This window comes from Anolis carolinensis, chromosome 4, assembly GCF_035594765.1.
Source record: "Anolis carolinensis isolate JA03-04 chromosome 4, rAnoCar3.1.pri, whole genome shotgun sequence".
Classification (NCBI taxonomy): domain Eukaryota; kingdom Metazoa; phylum Chordata; class Lepidosauria; order Squamata; family Dactyloidae; genus Anolis; species Anolis carolinensis.
In genome coordinates, this window is record NC_085844.1 from 27731778 (window position 1) to 27751642 (window position 19865).

Here is a 19865-nt window from a genome sequence, read left to right on the forward strand (position 1 = left end):
CAATGCTTGAAGAGGAAGTCATGCTGTGCCATTATAGGTTTGTTCCAGCAGTGCCTGGCAGCTGTGATGGACTGGATGAGGGCCAACAAACTGAGACTAAATCCAAGCAAGACAGAGGTCCTCCTGCTCAGTTGCGAGGCCGATCGGGGTATAGGGTGGCAACCTGTGCTTGGTGGGATCACACACCCCCTGAGGTCCGCAGTCTGAGGGTCCTTTTGGATTCATCACTGGAGCTTGAAACTCAGGTGTTGGCGGTGGCCGAGAGGGCCTTCGCAGTTAAAACTTGTGCGCCAGCTGTGACCACACCTCGAAAAGCCTGACTTGGCCATGGTGGTCCACGCCTTAATTACATCCAGAATGGACTACTGTAATTAACTCTATGTGGGGCTGCCTTTGAAGACAACTCAGAATTTGCAGTTAGTGCAAAGGTCGGCAACCAGATTACTAATTGGGGCGAGCTTTAGGGAATATACCATACCCCTCCTAAAGCAGCTGCACTGGCTTCTGACAAGTTTCCAGGCCCAGTTCAAAGTGCAGGTGATTACCTATAAAGCCCTACATGCTTCAGGTCCAACCTATCTTCGAGACTGCATCTCCTTCTACAAACTGGCGCGAGCATTGAGATCTGCTGGGGAGGCCCTTCTCTCAGTCCCACCACCGTCTCAAATACGGCTGGTGGGGACGAGGGCCATCTCAGTAGTGGCTCCACAGCAAAGACCACCAGCATTGAAGCCATGCTCCTACGCCATCCACTTCGCTGGACTGGCCACGTTGTCTGAATGCCCAATCACCCTCTCCCAAAGCAGTTACTATACTGCCAACTCAAGAACGGAAAACAAACGTTGGTGGAGAGGAAAAGAGATTTAAAGATGGGCTTAAAGCTAACCTTAAAAACTGTGGCATGTACACTGAGAACTTGAAAGCCCTGGCCCTTGAGTGCTCTAGCTGGAGGTCAGCTGTGACCAGCAGTGCTGTGGAATTTGAAGAGGCACAAACAGAGGGAGAAACGTGCCAAGAGGAAGGTGCTTCAAGCCAACCCTGACTGGGACCGCCTTTCACGTGGAAACTAATGTTCTCTCTATGGAAGAACATGCATGTCAAGAATAGGGCTCCACAGTCACATATGTATCCACAGCCAAGACACTACATTTGGAAGGCCATCATACCTGGACAATGAGGGATCACCTAAGTAAATATATGGATTTGAATCTTGATTTTCCAAGTCCTTCTCCCTTCCTTCCTTTTATCTTTATTTCTTTCATTACTTTCTCTCATACACCTTCCCTGCCTTTCTTCTTATTCTGCCTTCTTTTTCTCTTTCTTCCCTTCACTTTTCTCTCTTTCTTTTCTTTTGCTATTTTTTCCTTCCTTCCTTCCTTCCTTTTTTCTACCTTCCTCCATTTTCTTTCTTTTTTCTTTCCTGCATTCCGCCTGCTTGCCTGCCTGCTTTCTTTCTTGCTTGCTTTCTTTCTCACCCCTCCCTCCCATCTACATACCTTCCTTTCCCTTCTTTTCTCCTTCTTTCCTCACTCCCTTTCTCTCCCTCATCCTTCCTTTTCCTTTTCTCCTGGGACCTAAAGTGAACACTCTTAATATCTACAGTGAATTGCTGAACTTTGAGCGGGTGTGGTATAGCAGGCTATGTCACCCTTGGTCCAAGTGTAATAAACAACAACTCCACTGGAAACAGAGTAAGGATGGCACAAGATCCATCCAATCCAAACCTTTCCTCCTGCATTATCCCACAAGCTTTCTTCCTGCTGGGTTGCTATGAGTTTTCTGGGCTGTATGGCCATGTTCCAGAAGCATTATCTCCTGACGTTTCGCCCACATCTATGGCAGGCATCCTCAGAGGTCGTCAGGTCTGTTGAATGCCTGCCATAGATGTGGGTGAAACGTCAGGAAAGAATGCTTCTAGAACATGGCCATACAGCCTGGAGAACTCACAGCAGCTCAGTGATTTCAGCCATGAAAGCTTTCAACAACACATTTTTTCCTTCTGCTTCTAGCTATATATTTTATTAACTCTTAAATATCTATGTATAAATATTTGTTTAACCTGGCCCGAAGCGAGTTATAAAGCTGAGTAAATATATATATTCTTTACAGATTCATTTGCCGCATAAGCCAAAGGCTTTGCTTTTGGCGTGCCCTTTCAAGTAGTTTCCAATTAATAAAGCCCTTACCACAAGGTTTTCTTGGTCTCAAGCAAAGGTCTACTGTATATTATATTTAGCCTCCTATTTAATCCAGTTTTACATACAACAGGGGATATACCCTACCAGTGACTGTACTGTTTAACAATCTTGAGTGTGAAGTATTGCCTTGTCATACAACACATTTCAGTGATTCACATTCTCATCTGACCCAGAAATCTTAGAAAGGAGACCTTTACACAAACTGAAGCCCCTTAGGCATGCAGTCTGACCGCATAAGGCAGCCATAGTTCACTGGTCCAGCAATTCAGGACTGACTCACAAAGCTTTTGCAAATTCTCCAGCAAAAGCCTTTGCTTTGAGAAAAAAATCCCATGCAACACATTTGCATACTCTACAACACTTCACAGATAAAAACTGAAAGACATGTGGCCAAACAATATCAGAATGCAGTCAAGAATGGTTATTACTGATGAGGAAGGTAAATGACACTCCAGCAGTTTGCTTTTGTTGGATTCTACTGGGAAGAACAAGATGTAGTTCCTCATCTTCTTCTTTACTGAGAGAAAACTACTTCTGCACTTTAATCTCATTTTTTCACCAACTGATAACAAAGAAGAAAAGTGAAAGAAAAAGAGTGACACTGGGACATTTTTAAAGCAACTGAATTAGACTGATGCCAAATAATTAATTGGGATCATTCCTGCCAAATCAGGACAGTTGTAGGGCATGTACTTTACCGGTGAGATATGTCTTTCTTAGAAATATTTTGTTCCAAATGTCATAGGACATTTCTCCACATTTCCTTTTAACCCTTTATCTTTCTTCCCTGGCTGTTTTCTTCTATTTGTGTGCGCTGCCTCTCTTCGATCTGTCTATTTTGCATGCTTTCCCATACCCCTTTCTGCCTAATCTTGATTTAGAGTTCCACATTACGCATCTAAAACACTTCAACTATTATGAAGCAATCTTTTGAAAAACCCAGGACAGATTATTTTGTACAGTACTGCAGGTCTCAATCACAGCACTCCAATGTATTCTCTTGAACTACAACTCTAGGGTGATCCAACAAATAATTGTAAGTACTTTGATGAATTACAAATCCCAGCATTCTGTGGGGCAGAGTCATAGCAGTTAGTGATATCAGACAGGTATAGCTTTGCAGAACAGATGATCTCGTAACCCCAATGAAAGATCTGAATCTTTATAATACTTTATATATAATATGTTTAGTTGCTCTATAAATAATAGAGCTTTCATCTGGATATTAGGAAGCTGTGGTGGTGCAATGGGTTAAACCTTTGTGCCGGCTGAACTGCTGGCCTGAAGGCTGGGTTGCTGATCTGAAGGTTGCCAGCTTGAATCTGTGAGACAGGGTAAGCACCCGCCTGTCAGCTCTAGCTTGCGGGGATGTAAGAGAAGCCTCCCAGCAGGATGGTAACACATTCGGGCGTCCCCTGGGCAACGTTTCTGTAGACGGCCATTCTCATGCCAGAAGCGACTTGCAGTATGTTCTCAAGTCACTTCTGACATGATAAAAAAATTCTGGACATTGGCCAAGCAAAAAAGATTCCTGATTTTCTACTCCCCCCCCCCCCCCCCCCCGCAACTGCGATCCCTGCTTCAAAACATCTCTTGTGTGTCTTCCCTCTGCAAATCACACACCACTGTTCCAGACATTTGTTTGTGGAGGCTCCATTGGGGAAGAGAAATGGAAAACATTTATGGGCTATGCTCCCCAATATTATAATTGTAAGTGTCATCCATGGTGTTTGAAAAACCATCAGATCCTGTGGTTGCTACCCAAAGCATCTTCAGTTGCTAAGCTAAGCTGATTTTGTGCATCTTTGTCTTCCCTGCTAAATTGGTTTCTTCTCCTTTGACTCTGCTTCTACCCTGGAATTATGTGTTTGTTTATTTTGTTGTTCAGATGGGCTTCTTCACAAACCAGAGCTTGCAGGAAGATCAGCACAGAGCCAATAGCTAACATCCACTAACTAAAGCAGCAACCATCTAATTATTTTCCTTCTGTTAATTTTCCAAAATTGCCAGTTGCCATGGAAAAGATTTCTCATTAGAGATAATGTAATTTTGAGTTTGCTAAGATACGAAAAAGTCTGAAGAACATACTCACTCTCTCAATAAATACAAGAACTATAGCTGGAGGAAATGAAAACAAAGTTTTGTTGGAAAAAAAAATACAGCTTAGGTTTCTTCCTCCAATTTGTTGTATGATTTCAGCTCCTCTAGAATTGTGGGTTCTGGGAGCTCAAAGTGTGTAGCTAATACAGAAGGTCAAATCAGACACAGACGGGTTAGAAGGCAAAACCAGAGCCTTAATCTCAATGGCCAGAGGGGATGTCAGTGGAAAAAGCACTCCAAAGTACTGACATATAGCAACCATGAACACAAGGGTTTATTTATAGTATATCTGACAGAAATAATAAGCAGGACATAACAATTGGAAATTGCTAAGCTGGTTTCCATTTGTCCTGAAGAGTGCCAGCTAGGATTCGCAGCCTCACTGGAAGAGACGGGAGTTAGCGTTTACCACTGTTGTAGCCCAACGGCCTACTTGATCCCTTTTTCACCCAAACACCACACAGATGAAGAAGAATAGTATGTTTATTAAGAAACATGTATATAATATAGAAACAGTTTCAAAATACATCCAGGAGCTAGATTTCCAGAAGTTTAACAAAAAACAATGACCAACTCTGAAAAGGAATTCCAAAAATCACTTAAGACAAAAGCAAGAAACTGTAATCCAAGGGTTGTTGTACTTAAACTAGAATTATCCAAAAGCTTGAAAGTATGGACCTGACCATAATCCAAAGGCTTGATACTTGAACGTGAACACAATCCCAAAGGCTTCAAACTTGAAACAAGATTTGTAATCCAAAGTGGAATACAAGATACAGACCCAGGCACAAAACTTCTAACTCGGAGTTCCCAAGACAGGCAACTTGACACATGAAATCCAACGTTGATTTCCCCAGCAAACACTGATTCTAACTCTTTAAGAATACTCTCTCTGGCCCATGACATCAGTCTTTCTCACACCTGGGTTCCCTTTGTTTATCTTTCACCCTCTGAGAACACCAAAGTTGTCTCAGTTTTGCACTATCCCGTCTGATCTGTCAATACTGGGTTATCTGGAACCCTCCTGTCTCCTCCATATTCCTTTCAAAGTCAATCCCTGGCTGATCCTCATGAGAACCGCTGCCTGTTTCCCCAACAACAGATCTACCCAAAAGATTCCCATTGTCTCAAAAAACACTTTCGCTTTCCCCCACAGAAACACCCAGCTCAACCAGAAAATCCTCGTCCTCATCCTCAGAGGCTTCACAAGCCTCAACAACCTCTGAGCCAATCAGCGGTGAGGCGGGAAATTTGATAAAGATGGATTTAAAGTCTTGCGTCTTAGTCATTTTCAGAAACTTTCCAGAAACTGAGAGAATCTGGGTAGAATGCAGTCCTGATGGTCCAATGCCAGCTAAACAAAGAAGATGCCAGCTGATGGAAAAAAGGTTTAAGGCACAATTGCATAAAATTAAGGATTCACAGAGGAAGTCTGGATAAGGTGCTATAGATGAGGCAATGTTCTCAGGGGTAGCCTAGATTACAACATGTCAGATAGATAAAGGAAATTGGATTATGGTAATTTTTTTCTAGGTGAGGGTGAAGCAAGGGTAAGGTGAGTTCACGTTCTGGGGAATTTCCAAAGAATTTTATAGAAAGGTTACTTTTTAGGGCAATTAGAAATGTCCATGTGGCTGGCTGTATTTTCCATTGGAGCCATGTCTCACCATTAATATATTTTATATAATCCATATTGTTTGGGAGCGGGGGTCTGATTTCTCAATAACACTATGACTGAAGTATACATACATGAAGAGTTTGTAAATATGTTGTGGAAAACTGTGTAAGTTAACACTATGCTGCCTTTTGGCTATTTTCTGCAAAATAAACTTCTGCAAAATAAACTTCAAAATAAACTTTTGGCTGTTTCCTGCAAAATAAACAGCAGTAATGATGCAACTTATATGTCACGAAGCAACTTTCCACACAAACATCAAAGACAAAAGAAAAGTTTGCAAATGAAGAAAAAACATGACAAGTACAGTGGGCTATAGGCATCTAGGGCTTTGATTCAAGAACCATCTGTGAATAACAGATGTGACACAAAACTGGGAGGGATAGCTAACACTCCAGAAGACAGGAGCAGAATTCAAAATGATCTTGACAGACTAGAGAGATGGGCCAAAACTAACAAAATGAAGTTCAACAGGGACAAATGCAAGATACTTCACTTTGGCAGAAAAAATGGAAATCAAAGATACAGAATGGGGGACGCCTGGCTTGACAGCAGTGTGTACGAAAAAGACCTTGGAGTCCTCGTGGACAACAAGTTAAACATGAGCCAACAATGTGATGCGGCTGCTAAAAAAGCCAATGGGATTCTGGCCTGCATCAATAGGGGAATAGCGTCTAGATCCAGGGAAGTTATGCTCCCCCTCTATTCTGCCTTGGTCAGACCACACCTGGAATACTGTCCAATTTTGGGCACCACAGTTGAAGGGAGATGTTGACAAGCTGGAAAGCGTCCAGAGGAGGGCGACTAAAATGATTAAGGGTCTGGAGAACAAGCCCTATGAGGAGCGGCTTAAAGAGCTGGGCATGTTTAGCCTGCAGAAGAGAAGGCTGAGAGGAGACATGATAGCCATGTACAAATATGTGAAGGGAAGTCATAGGGAAGAGGGAGCAAGCTTGTTTTCTGCTGCCCTGCAGACTAGGACACGGAACAATGGCTTCAAACTACAGGAAAGGAGATTCCACCTGAACATCAGGAAGAACTTCCTCACTGTGAGAGCTGTTCGACAGTGGAACTCTCTCCCCGGGGCCGTGGTGGAGGCTCCTTCCTTGGAGGCTTTTAAGCAGAGGCTGGATGGCCATCTGTCGGGGGTGCTTTGAATGCGATTTCCTGCTTCTTAGCAGGGGGTTGGACTAGATGGCCCATGTGGTCTCTTCCAACTCTACTATTCTATGATTCTATGATTCTATCTATATATATAAAAGAGTGATGGCATCACGGCAATTCACAAAACAACAAAAGTACAGGCCCCCCAACCTCAAAATTTGACAACACAACCCATCATCCACGCCTCAAGGTTGATACAACAAAAAGAAAAGAAAAATAAAGTCCTAATTAGAGGGAGAGCAATAATTGTTTTTATCCAATTGCTGCCAGTTTAGAGGGCTAATCTCTGCCCACTTGGTTGCCTAGCAACCAAGGGACAGCCAGGTTTCAGTTAGGGGACAGGCCGATTTAGGCCTCACTTAGACTTCTTCCACAGATTATCTAATTTGCACTGGATTATATGGCAGTGTAGACTCAAGGGCCTTCCACACAGCTATATATCCCATTTATAATCTTATATTATCTGCTTTGCACTGGATTATCTTGACTCCACACTACCATATAATCCACTTCAGTGTGCATTTTATACAGCTGTGAAGAAGGGGCCTCATATAATCCAGTTCTAAGTAGATAATTTAAGATTATCAATATACAGTAGAGTCTCACTTATCCAACGTAAACAGGCCGGCAGGATAAGTGAATATGTTGGATAATAAGAAGGGATTCAGGAAAAGCCAATTAAACATCAAATTAGGTAATCGTTATACAAATTAAGCACCAAAACATCATATTATACAACAAATTTGACAGAAAAAGTAGTTCCATGAGCACTAATGCTATGTAGTATTTACAGTAGAGTCTCACTTATCCAACACTCACTTATCCAATGTTCTGGATTATCCAACGCATTTTTGTAGTCAATGCTTTCAATATATCGTGATATTTTGGTGCTAAATTCATAAATACAGTAATTACTATATAGCATTACTGTGTACTGAACTACTTTTCTGACAAATTTGTTGTCTAACATGATGTTTTGGTGCTTAATTTGTAAAATCATAACTTAATTTGATGTTTAATAGGGTTATCCTTAATTCCTCATTATCCAACATATTCGCTTATCCAACGTTCTGCCGGCCCGTTTATGTTGGATAAGTGAGACTCTACTGTACTGTATTTACAAATTTACCACTAAAATATCACAATGAATTTAAAACACTGACTACAAAAACATTGATTATGAAAAAGCAGACTGCGTTGGATAATCCAGAACATTGTATAAGCGAATGTTGGATAAGTGAGATTCTTCTTTAATATGAAATAATTACTGGGATAGAATATTGCAGAACAATATAATCTCTAAAACCAGGACAGTAAATAAACAGGGGAATTCCACACAGGAAACAATCGGGGCCAGCTAACACCTCCCAACAAAGTATTCCCATCATCAAAGTCTGGCAAATCCTGTTTTCTCAGGGCCACAGACAGTAGAAGCACATAAAATATCGCTAACAACACCACTCTGAAAACAAGGGAATTCCAGAGAGGAAACAATCAGGGCCAGCTAACACCTCCCAACAAAGTATTCCCATCATCAAAGTCTGGAAAATCCTCTGTTTTCCCAGGGCCAGAGACAGTAGAAGCACATAAAATATCTCAAACAACACCACTCTGAAAACAAGGGAATTCCAGACAGGAAACTATCAGGGCCAGCTAACACCTCCCAACAAAAAATTCACTCAGGGAGGAAACAGCCAGGCTTTAAAGCTGCAAGGCCATTACATCCTAATCATTTTTCCTAATTGCAGCATTCATACTTGCCTCCAACAAACAAAAAAAACCAATCAGAAATATTGTATATTCACAACCTTTAGGAAATAATATCCCCTAATGGCGCAGCGTGTTAAAGTGCTGAGCTGCTGAACTTCTGGACTGAAAGGCCACAGGTTTGAATTGGGGGAGCGGAGAGAGCCCCCACTGTTAGCCCCAGCTTCTGCCAACCCAGAAGTTCGAAAACATGCAAATGTGAGTGCATCAATAGGTACTGCTCTGGCGGGAAGGTAACGCCGCTCCATGTAGTCATCCCACATGACCTTGGAGGAGTCTACGGACAACGCCGGCTCTTCGGCTTAGAAATGGAGATGAGCACCAACCTCCAGAGTCAGACACGACTGGACTTAATGTCTGGGGAAAACCTTTACCCTTGACCTTAACTACCACCAATTCCTCAATACTTTATTTCCCATACCACCAGACTTCGCCACAGCAACGCGTGGGCGGGCAAAGCTAGTGATTCTATAAAATACATGGATTCTCAAGTCTCATTATATACAATGGTGTAGTAAAATAGTGTTCCTTATATAGGTAAAGGTTTCCCCTGACGTTAAGTCCAGTCATGTCTGACTCTGGGGTTGGTGCTCATCTCCATTTCTAAGCCAAAGAGCCGGCGTTGTCCGTAGACACCTCCAAGGTCATGTGGCCGGCATGACTGCATGGAGCGCTGTTACCTTCCCGTCGGAGCGGTACCTATTGATCTACTCACATTGGCATGTTTTCGAACTGCTAGGTTGGCAGAAGCTGGAGCTAACAGCGGCCGCTCCCGGGGTTTGAACCTTGGATCTTTCGGTCTCCAGCTCAGTGCTTTAATGCACTTTGCCACCGGGGCCTCCTGTCCTTATATAAGATGGCAAAATCAAGACTTGCATTTTGGATTTTGTTTTATTGAATATTTTCAAGTTGTGGATGGTTGAATCGGTGGATATGAAGGGCTGTCTGTAATAAGAATAGTTAAATGCATAAAACCCTGACATTTTCATGTCATAAGCATCTTAAAAATAATTAAAATCTAAAAACGTCAACCCTCCAAGTCCACAACTAAAATTATTCAAGGACAGAGACCAAAATGATAGCTGGAGTTTTCCCCAACTTAATAACAGCAGCGTGATCTGGTTGCTTTACCAGCGGAACCAGTTCTCTGTTTATTCTGGAACACTTTCTGAATGTCTTGTCCTGACAATAATTGTTAATTGTTTTTGTGCTAAAGTACCTTGAAACAAGGCAGTCAAGACTGGGCCAACTACCAAAGCAGGATTGTTCTTTAAAAGTTCAAGACAGCTAAAAAGTAAAATATATTTATTTATTTACATTATTTATTTATTTACAGTATTTATATTCTGCCCTTCTCACCCCGAAGGGGACTCAGGGCAGATCACATTATATACATATAGGGAAAACATTCAATGCCCATATACACATAGAACCAAGACAGAGACAGACACAGAGGTAATTTAACCTTCTCCTGAGGGGATGTTCGATTCTGGCCACAGGGGGGAGCATATTTGTATATACAGTAGAGTCTCACTTATCCAACACATGCTTATCCAACGCATTTTTGTAGTAAATGTTTTCAATACATCGTGATATTTTGGTGCTAAATTCGTAAATACAGTAATTACTACATAGCATTACTGCGTATTGAACTACTTTTTCTGTCAAATTTGTTGTATAACACGTTGTTTTGGTGCTTAATTTGTAAAATCATAACCTAATCTGATGTTTAATAGGCTTTTCCTTAATCTCTCCTTATTATCCAACATATTCGCTTATCCTACGTTCTGCCGGCCCGTTTACGTTGGATAAGTGAGACTCTACTGTAAATACAATAAAACATGTTGGGAGAACCATTGACAACAACAAAAGCAGAAAGTGACTGGGTAACACTAAAATTATAGCAGCAGTTTAAAAATAATGTCTATTATTATTATTATTATTATGCCAATAAACTAAAACCATATTAAACAAGTTAAACAGAGTGAACTTTTAAAAATAAATTAAAATTGTATCCTTAACTATCCTGGATACCAAGGGCTTTCATAACCAAAGGTATCTTCTACGTTTTTTTTGTATTTCTGAATAGGTGCAAATTACAGGAAAGGCGATTCCACCTGAACATTAGGAAGAACTTCCCGACTGTCTGAGCTTTTCAACAGTGAAACACTCTACATTGGAGTATGGTGGCAGCTCCTTCCTTGGAAGCTTTTAAACAGAGGCTTGATGGCCATCTGTCGGGTGCTTTGAATGTGCTTTTCCTGCATGACAGGGGGTTGGACTAGATGGCCCACATGGCCTTTTCCAACTCTATGATTCTATGAACAAAAGTCAATAAAAACCTTGGCAGAAGTCAAAAGCCTTTACTTTCAGTAACCATTACTTTTTCTTAATGCAGTTCAAGGCCGCATTAGCCCAAATCAGCATCATGTAAACACCATGGAGCTGATCACCCCTTGTTTCAGGGTTGAATGTCCATACAGATGTGCCCCCTGATGAAGCCAAGCAGGTCAAGGATTTCCCACAGCCTGAATGATGGAAAGACCTGCAGGAAGCCCTTCGTATATCATCATAAGCTATCTTGAGGAAAGGTGGGATGCAATATAAATAAAAGTGTTCATAGCGAATCAGCCATGTTAGAAACATAATTAAGTACTGTGTTGTCGAAGGCTTTTAAGTATTTGTTGGTGGAAATTTTTCACTAAAATCCAGCTTCAAGGCACAGAGGTTATGTACAGAAATTGAGAAGAAATATAAGCTGCCCTGATCAGGAATGTTTACGAACAGGCTATGAATGCTATAAAAACAATTGCTGTTCAAACAGGAGGAAAACAAAAGTGAAATAAACTAAATATCTCTAGTAAAGGTTTAACCCTAAAGAAAAAGCCCAAGTAAAGCATATATTTGGTATGTCATAGGCCCCAGGTTCAATTCCTGACATATTGTGTCACTCCATAGCCACTGCCCATCAGAGTGGATAATACTAGGCTGGATGGATGACTTCAGGTAAAGCAGCTTGGCTTCTTCATACCTCCCTTAATGATAGTCTCTTTACAGTACTATTCTTTAAAAAATATTTTTAAAGGGATGGTTTCCAAAAAGAAAAATACAAAATGAAAATGGGGCCGTTGGCACATACTGGGGTCTGGTTCAAGGAAGCCAAGTGGATACCAAAATTGATTCAAGTCCCACTGTATGCGATGGGGTAGTGAAATGGTGTCCCTAATATAAAATGACAAAATTAAGATATTTCTGTTTTGGTGAGGAAACTGGAATATTTTCAAACTGTAGATGGTTGAATCTGTGGATACAGAACCAGTGGATACGGCTGTATTTCTGCGTGGACACAGGTCATCCTGCCCCCACAAATCAGATCATAAAAGTCTTTAATGTGTTGTCCAAGGCTTTCATGGCCGGAATCACTTTGTTGCAGTGAGTTTTCCGGGCTGTATGGCCATGTTTCAGAAGCATTCTCTCCTGACATTTCATCCACATCTATGGCAGGCATCCTCAGAGGTTGTGAAGTCAGTTGGTAGACTCTTAGGAATTGTGAGAGTTGACATCCAAAACACCTAGAGAGCCAAAGTTTGCCCATGCCTGAACTAAAGCATCCAGCCACAATGCACCCAAATATGCTTTTTTATCGTGTCAGAAGCGAATTGAGAATATACTGTAAGTCCCTTCTGGCGTGAGACAGTTGGCCGTCTACAAAGATGTTGCCAAGGGGATGTCCGGATGTGTTACCATCCTGTGGGAGATTTCTCTCATGTCCCCGCATGGGAAGCTGAGGCTAAGATATGGGAACTCACTCAGTCTCGTGGATTCCAGCTGCCAACCTTCAGGTCTTCAGGTCAGCAGTTCAGCAGGCACAAGGGTTTAACCCATTGCGCCACCGCGGCTCCATATGATGCTGAAGGTCAGGATGAATTCCTTTACCTCTTACCTTTTCCCCTGCCATAAAGGGGTCGAAACAAGCTCTAAAATGCCAATACACCTACATTTTCAAGAAGTGCATCTAGACTGTATAATTAACGCAGTTTGACCCCGCTTTAACTACCATGGCTCAATGCTGTGCATTAATTCTATAGTATAGGTACGCCCTAGGCTAGTCGTTTCTTTTCCTTTATCTTAACCATGAGATCATTTTCTTTTTGCTCCTCAGTTTCCCCAAAATCACATGATCTTCCCGTAAATTCATTTCCGCTGAGCGTTTGTTTTTCTAAAAAAAAGCAACCTCGCTTACTCTCATTGCATGCCACGGTCATGCACTCCTTGCGCATGCGCTCAAAATCCCAGCGCTCGCTCGCCCTTCTATGCACAATAGCTCTGAGGTTTGTAATCTATTTGCGCATGCGTAGCAAGAGTTGCCCAAACGAGGGCAGCTGCGTCGACACGCAGGCTATGACGTCACACGCAGTGGAACGCCAGAATTCTTTCTTTGCCTCACCCTCTCATAACCCTCTCCCTCCCTTACTCTCTTTGCATGACACAGGCATACTCTCGTTGCGCATGCGCTTCAAAGTCCCAGAGCTTGCTCGTTTTTCTTTGCACAATAGCCCTGTGAGGTTTGGAATCTATTATACGCGCTGGCGCATGGGCAACCAGAAGTTGCCCGAACCCGGGCAGCTGCGTCAACGCGCAGACTATGACATCACACGCAGTGGAACACCCGGATTCTTCTTCCTTTCCCTCACTATCTTGTAATCCTCTCCCTCACGCGACGCATGCGTGGTGACGCCTTGATCGCTCGCTCTCCCGCCCTTCTTTGCACAATAGACCCTATGAGGTTGGGCTCAATCGGATGCGCATGCGCAATCAGAGTTACCATAGCCCGGGCAGCTGCGTCGACTCGCAGGCTATGACGTCGCACGCAATGGAACGCCCGGATTCTTCTTCTTCTTCCTTCCCCTCACTCTGTCCCCATCTCCTTCCTTTCCTCCCTCCTGCGACGCATGCGTGGTGACGCTTTCCTGCGCGTGGCGCTGGAGTGGGCGGGGCGCATATATAAAGCGCACGGCCGGGGCGGAGGCCTCCCCCTTGTCCCCCGGCCGCTGACGGTGCTGCGTGTGCCGCGTGCAGTGTGCTCCGGCCTTCTCCCGGGCGCACCATTTATTACTAAAAGAAAAAAAACCTTTAAAAATCCAAAAAAATTCTTAAAATCCCTCAAAAATATTTAAAAAAATCCCCCCTTCCTCCTTCAACCCGAAACCGGCCGGTTTGGTAGAAAAATAAAACCCGGTGAAGCGAAAAGCGAAGTCCCGGAACCGCCTGAAGGAAGAAGCAGCAGGAAGGAAGGAGCCGTTAACCGACACCAACCGTCGCCTTGAGCTTCGAATCCTCCTCGCCCTCCCCTCAGCGCGCGCGACGGCTCCTGCCTCCTCTCCTTCGGCCTCCTCGCTCCCGCCATCATGAACCCCAGCGCCCCCAGCTACCCGATGGCCTCGCTCTACGTGGGGGACCTGCACCCCGACGTCACCGAGGCCATGCTCTACGAGAAGTTCAGCCCCGCCGGGCCCATCCTCTCCATCCGCGTCTGCAGGGACATGATCACCCGGCGCTCCCTCGGATACGCCTATGTCAACTTCCAACAGCCCGCCGACGGTGAGCAGGGCGCGGGAGGGCGTCCTAACGCGACGCCCCGGCTTCGGGTGGGCCTCGGGAGAAGGGGAGGCCGCGTGCCGTGGGAACCCGGCCATATAATCCAGATTATCAAAGCAGAGAATACACATCTGCTTTGAACTGGATTGTATGATTGTATACAAGGCCTGGGCAAACTTGGGCCCTCCATGTGTTTTGGACTTCAACTCCCACCATTCCTAACAGCCTCAGGCCCTTTCCTCAGCCGCTTAAGTTTGCCCAGGCCGTTGTCTGATTTTATATGGCAGTGTAGAAGTGGGTTCCTGTGAGTTTTCCAGGCTGTATGGCCATGTTCCAGAAGCATGTTTCGGCCACATCTATAGCAGGCATCCTCACAGGTTGTGAAATTTGCTGGAAACTAGGCAAGGGAGGTTTATGTATCTGTTTAAATTCCAGGGTGGAAGAAAGGGCTCTTGTCTGTTGGGGGCAAGTGTGAATGTTGCAGTTGGCCACCTTGATTCGCATTCAGTGGCCTTGCAGCTTCCTGCCTGCAGCTTCTTTAGTTGGGAGATGCTAGTTGGCCCTGATTGATTCCTGCCTGTAATTCCCCTGTTTTCAGAGTGTGAAAGGCACTGCAGACTTAATTCAACCAGGGAAGTCAGCCATAGCAGAGCACTTGATGAACCAACCTGGACACAGCATAGAATTTGAGCACTTCTGTATGCTAGACCACTCTAGCAACCATCAGACTACACAGAGAAGCCACTGAAATCCACAAGCATGTGGACAATTTTAACAGAAAGGATGAAACCATGAAAATGAACAAAATCTGGCTATCAGTATTTTTTAAAAAAACTCTTAAAATCAGCACAGTAAATGAAGAACACTCAAAAACAGGGGGATTCAGGACATGAAACTATCAAGGCCAGCTAACGCCTCCCAACTAAGGATTCCCCCAGGCAGAAAGCAGCTAAAAGGCTTTTCAGTGCTAATGAAGGTGATTAATTGCAACATTCACACTTGCCTCCAACAGAGAAGAGTTCTTTCTTCCACCTTGGACCTTCCACAGATATGCAAACCTCACTTAACTAGTTTCCAGTATAATGCACAACCTCTGAGAATGCCTGCCATATATTTGTGCAAAAAGTCAGGAGAGAATGCTTCTGGAACATGGCCATACAGCCAGGAAAACTCACAGTAACCCAGTGATTCTGGCCATGAAATCCTACAACACAAAGCAGATAATTCACAATATCTGCTTTGAACTGGATGATAAGAGCCTATACTGGGCAAACATCGGCCCTCACAGGCTGTTAGGAATTGTGGGAGTTGAAGTCCAAAACACCCGGAGGGCCAAAGTTTGATCAGAGCCTGGTCTATATTGCCAATAGTAATCTGGATTTTATATGGCAGCATAGAAGTTAATGATTACAGAGAAACCCCCGTGGAACCTGTTCTGATGGTGCGCCTTGTGGCCTGCAAATCAAAACTGAGTTAAATGGGCAGAGTAGACGGCGCCGCCAAGATAGGGTGATGATGAAAGAGGCCTGGTTAAAGCCTAGGCCTCGCCGCCGCCTCCTCGGGCCCACTTCCGTTTCCTCTTCCGCGGACTCCTGTGCCCTCAGTCCCCTTCCACCGCGGAACATCCATTTTACCACCGAGGCCCTATCTACACAGGCCATTTAATTCACTTTCACCATGTGCTGTGCGAATGAGTATCGGAAGTCATATGATGATGACACTTTCATTGGCGCGCTTTGGGGGCAGTTTGTGGCCTCGCCTCCGAACCGAATTAAATGGCTGGTGTAGACGGGGCCTAAGGCGCGACCGTCGCTTCCTAGGAGCTTGCTCTCCCCCGCCCCAAAAGAGGGTTGTGAGAGGGAATCCGGAGAGTGTGCTGGGGGAGGGAGGGGATGGAGCCGCCAGGCCTCGTGGCTGGGAGGCGCCTTGGAAGGCCGGCCTGCTGGGCCACTCATCCCGGCCTGGCGTTAGTTCCCGGGGCTCGCCAAGCAGGCCCGGCCCGGACAAAAAACAACCCCGACGCCTGCCCCGTTCAGGGCGTGCCTTCCGCTGGCTTCCGTCGCTGGAGGGAGGGAGGGAGGGAGGGAGGGGAGAGCCGGGAGGAGAGGCCGCGCCGAGGACATTCCAGAACAATGAGCGCCTTTAATGAGGACGGTGGAGAAATGGGGCGCGAGGGAGGCTCTCGCTCACCCACAGTGGTAACGCCAGGAATGTGTCCCCGAGCAGGCTGCCTTTTTTCTCTCGAGAGGCTGGGTTGTGAAGTGACATTCCAGTGTGATTTTTAAATCCCCAGTTTTGAGTGGTTTTAAAATCTATTAAAATATTTTCCTCTCTCCTAAGTCTTTTTTTAATTAATGTTTAGTAGATTAGATTTATTAATGTTTTCAAAGCTACCTCAATGACCAGGGGCAACATTTTGAGTTTCTGTAGAGTACATAAAGTGCTGGCTATTTCATAAGTGTCGAGAAACTATCCTACCACTTTCTTCTTGGTTAGATGGTGTATAGTCCAAACGGGAAAGGAGAAGGGGGAACTCCACACCGCTTGCAGCTGTAAGGAAATATAAAGTTGGTTGCATTGCTGCCTAATAAACTTTCTGTTGGTACATAGAAACCAACAGGGAGATAGTTCTGGGAAGACCTGTTTTCTCTTTCCAAGTCTCATTCTTGTTAAAGAGATTCACCTTGTATGTCTGAGTGTAGTTACCAGGCATCCAGTATGGTGTAGTGGTCTGAGCATGAGACTACAGCTTTGGAAACCAGAATTTGAATACCTGTTAGGCCATGAAAACCCACTGGGTGACCTTGAGCAAGTTGCATGCTATCAGCCTCCTTTTGAACAAATCTTTCTAAGAAAATCCCCTGGTTATGATTTATTTGTTATCCATTTCTTGGGGCAGGGTACAACATAGTTAAAACACAGATAAAACACAATACCGTTAAAATACATAAATTAAAATATAATTGCCTGGGTAGGCCTGCTGTAAGTGATCTTTCTCTAATTGTGACTAAAATTTTGCCAGCTCATTCAACTGGCAAATCTTGTCTCAGATCATTCCACAATCTAGGGTTGGCCAATGAAAAAGTCCTCTGAGTGACGGTTGCTGGCTGGGTTCTGGCCAGTTGGAGTAAGTGGCCCACAATGGACCTTAGTGTATTCGACATACAGTAGAGTCTCACTTATCCAACATAAACAGGCCAGCAGAACGTTGGATAAGCAAATATGTTGGATAATAAGGAGAGATTAAGGAGAAGCCTATTAAACATCAAATTAGGTTATGACTTTACAAATTAAGCACCAAAACATCATGTTATACAACTAATTTGACAGAAATTGTAGTTCAATATGAAATTATGCTATGTAGTAATTACTGTATTTACGAATTTAGCACCAAAATATCATGATGTATTGAAAACATTGACTACAAAAATGCATTGGATAATCCAGAAACGCCTATTAAACATCAAACTAGGTTATGATTTTACAAATTAACTTCACTTGACTTTATTTCTTAATTAGTCGCTCTCCACCAGAGTGCTCCGAGCGGCTTACAATTTAAAATATCATTCCACAATATAAAAACATTCAGCATAAAAACACCAAAACATCATTTTATACAACAAATTTGACAGAAAAAGTAGTTACATATGAAATTATGCTATGTAGTAATTACTGTATTTATGAATTTAGCACCAAAATATCACGATTTATTGAAAACATTGACTACAAAAATGTGTTGGATAATCCAGAACGTTGGATAAGCGAGTGTTGGATAAGTGAGACTCAACTGTATTATACAGGTGATGTTACAGATAACATGGACCTGAATCATGTAGGACTTTAAAGGTTATTGCCAACACTTTGTACTTTGCCTTGCAGTATGGCATGCCTTCAAGCCAGTAATCTTACCCTAAGGTTAACTTATCACATGGTTTTCTTGATATGATTTGTCCAGAGGGAATTGCCCCTGGCCTTCCTTTGAGGTTGTGAGAGTGTGACATGTCCAGAGTCACTTAATGGGTTTCCATGGCCAAGTGCGGATTTGAACCTTCATTTGCAGAGTCTTAGACCAACACTCAAACCACACAGCTTCTCTCAGGCTTGCCTTAAAATCTCCATAAAATTGAAATCTACTATATCTACTCATGTCTTAGCACTCATCTTTTTGGTTAAATTACACCACTAAAATTGAGATGTGCACCTAAACCCACCTGTTCTGTTAGGCAAGAGGTCCCAGCTGGGGAGAGAAGAGGAAGAGGCAGCGGTGGCCATGAAAAGACTGCGGGGAAGGCCAGATGAAGGGCTGCGACTTCCCACTAGCCTTTTTGTGGCCAAACCTCCTTGCATTACATTCGATAGCAAATGCACACCTTCAAAATTGAAGTGCACATTATTTTCTATAGTGCATTATACGTACGTAAATATAGGTACGTTAATCACAACTACAACGACCCAACAGGAATTAAAGGGTAGGTTTGTTTGGTTAATATCAATGTACCCAGTTTATATTCTTTTTAATTAAACACTACAATGTTGATCTCATAAATTAGCCAATGATGAGCAAACAAGATGAGAACAATTTATTGAATCAAGCTGTAGTTAAAATCTCAAAGGTGTGCTTCTAACTAGATCTTTTCACATACTTTTTGAGTACAGATTTTAGTTTTGTGTTGGGTCTGTTTGTTTAACAAATTAATCCAATAGCACTTCCAAATTGTGTCCAGAAGTGAGTGTTGTTTTGTAGGGTTCTACTCTTTTCTTTCTCCAAATTTAGCTTTTGCTCACCTGATGATTCATTCTTCAGGTGGTGATTGAATTAAGTTGAATTTTGATAAATTCAGGATAAGGAGCATTCAAATAGTAGCGAATAAGTTAATCACTATCTTGGAAAGGCTAATTATTGAATTGAATAAAGTTGGCCAGGTTTTTCTTACTGTATTCACAGAATTTTAAAAGTGAAGGAATTCAGTTTGCTTTAAAAGTTAGATTAGGGTTTTTTTTTACTAGCTTACCTGAGTAAATATCCAGAGCTGGAGCAGTGTTCTATATAGATGCTGAAAAACTATTTAGCATTCAAATTATTTGAAGGACATGTTCGTTATAACAAGTAGTCCTAAATGGAAAACTTGTCTAAGCAAACATTGTCTTATTTGGAAGGAAAAGCTCTTCAACATTGTCACTCTATTCTGCTGTCATATTCAATTATTAGTACTGTTATGAACAAAACATTGCATTCTATATTTGTTAATATTTCAAACTCTTGATTGAGCATTCCAGTGGAAAATAGGCCTATATTTGAACTAATATTACAGATGAGATCACAAGACATATTTATTAATGTAGCATGCTTCATTGAACTTTGA

General features: G+C 43.0%; 1 protein-coding gene across 4 annotated transcripts in view; it reads left to right on the forward strand.

The window, feature by feature from the left end:
- Positions 1-13959: 13959 nt before the first annotated feature.
- The window catches only part of pabpc1 (poly(A) binding protein cytoplasmic 1), a 170859-nt gene continuing 164953 nt past the window's right edge, over positions 13960-19865 (forward strand). For all 4 annotated transcript variants that reach the window (XM_062980134.1, XM_003226599.4, XM_016996959.2 and 1 more), the window contains exon 1: positions 13960-14505. In XM_062980134.1, coding sequence (XP_062836204.1) covers positions 14313-14505 — 193 coding nt within the window. In that variant the 5' untranslated portion in view covers positions 13960-14312. The remainder of the gene's footprint in view (positions 14506-19865) is intronic.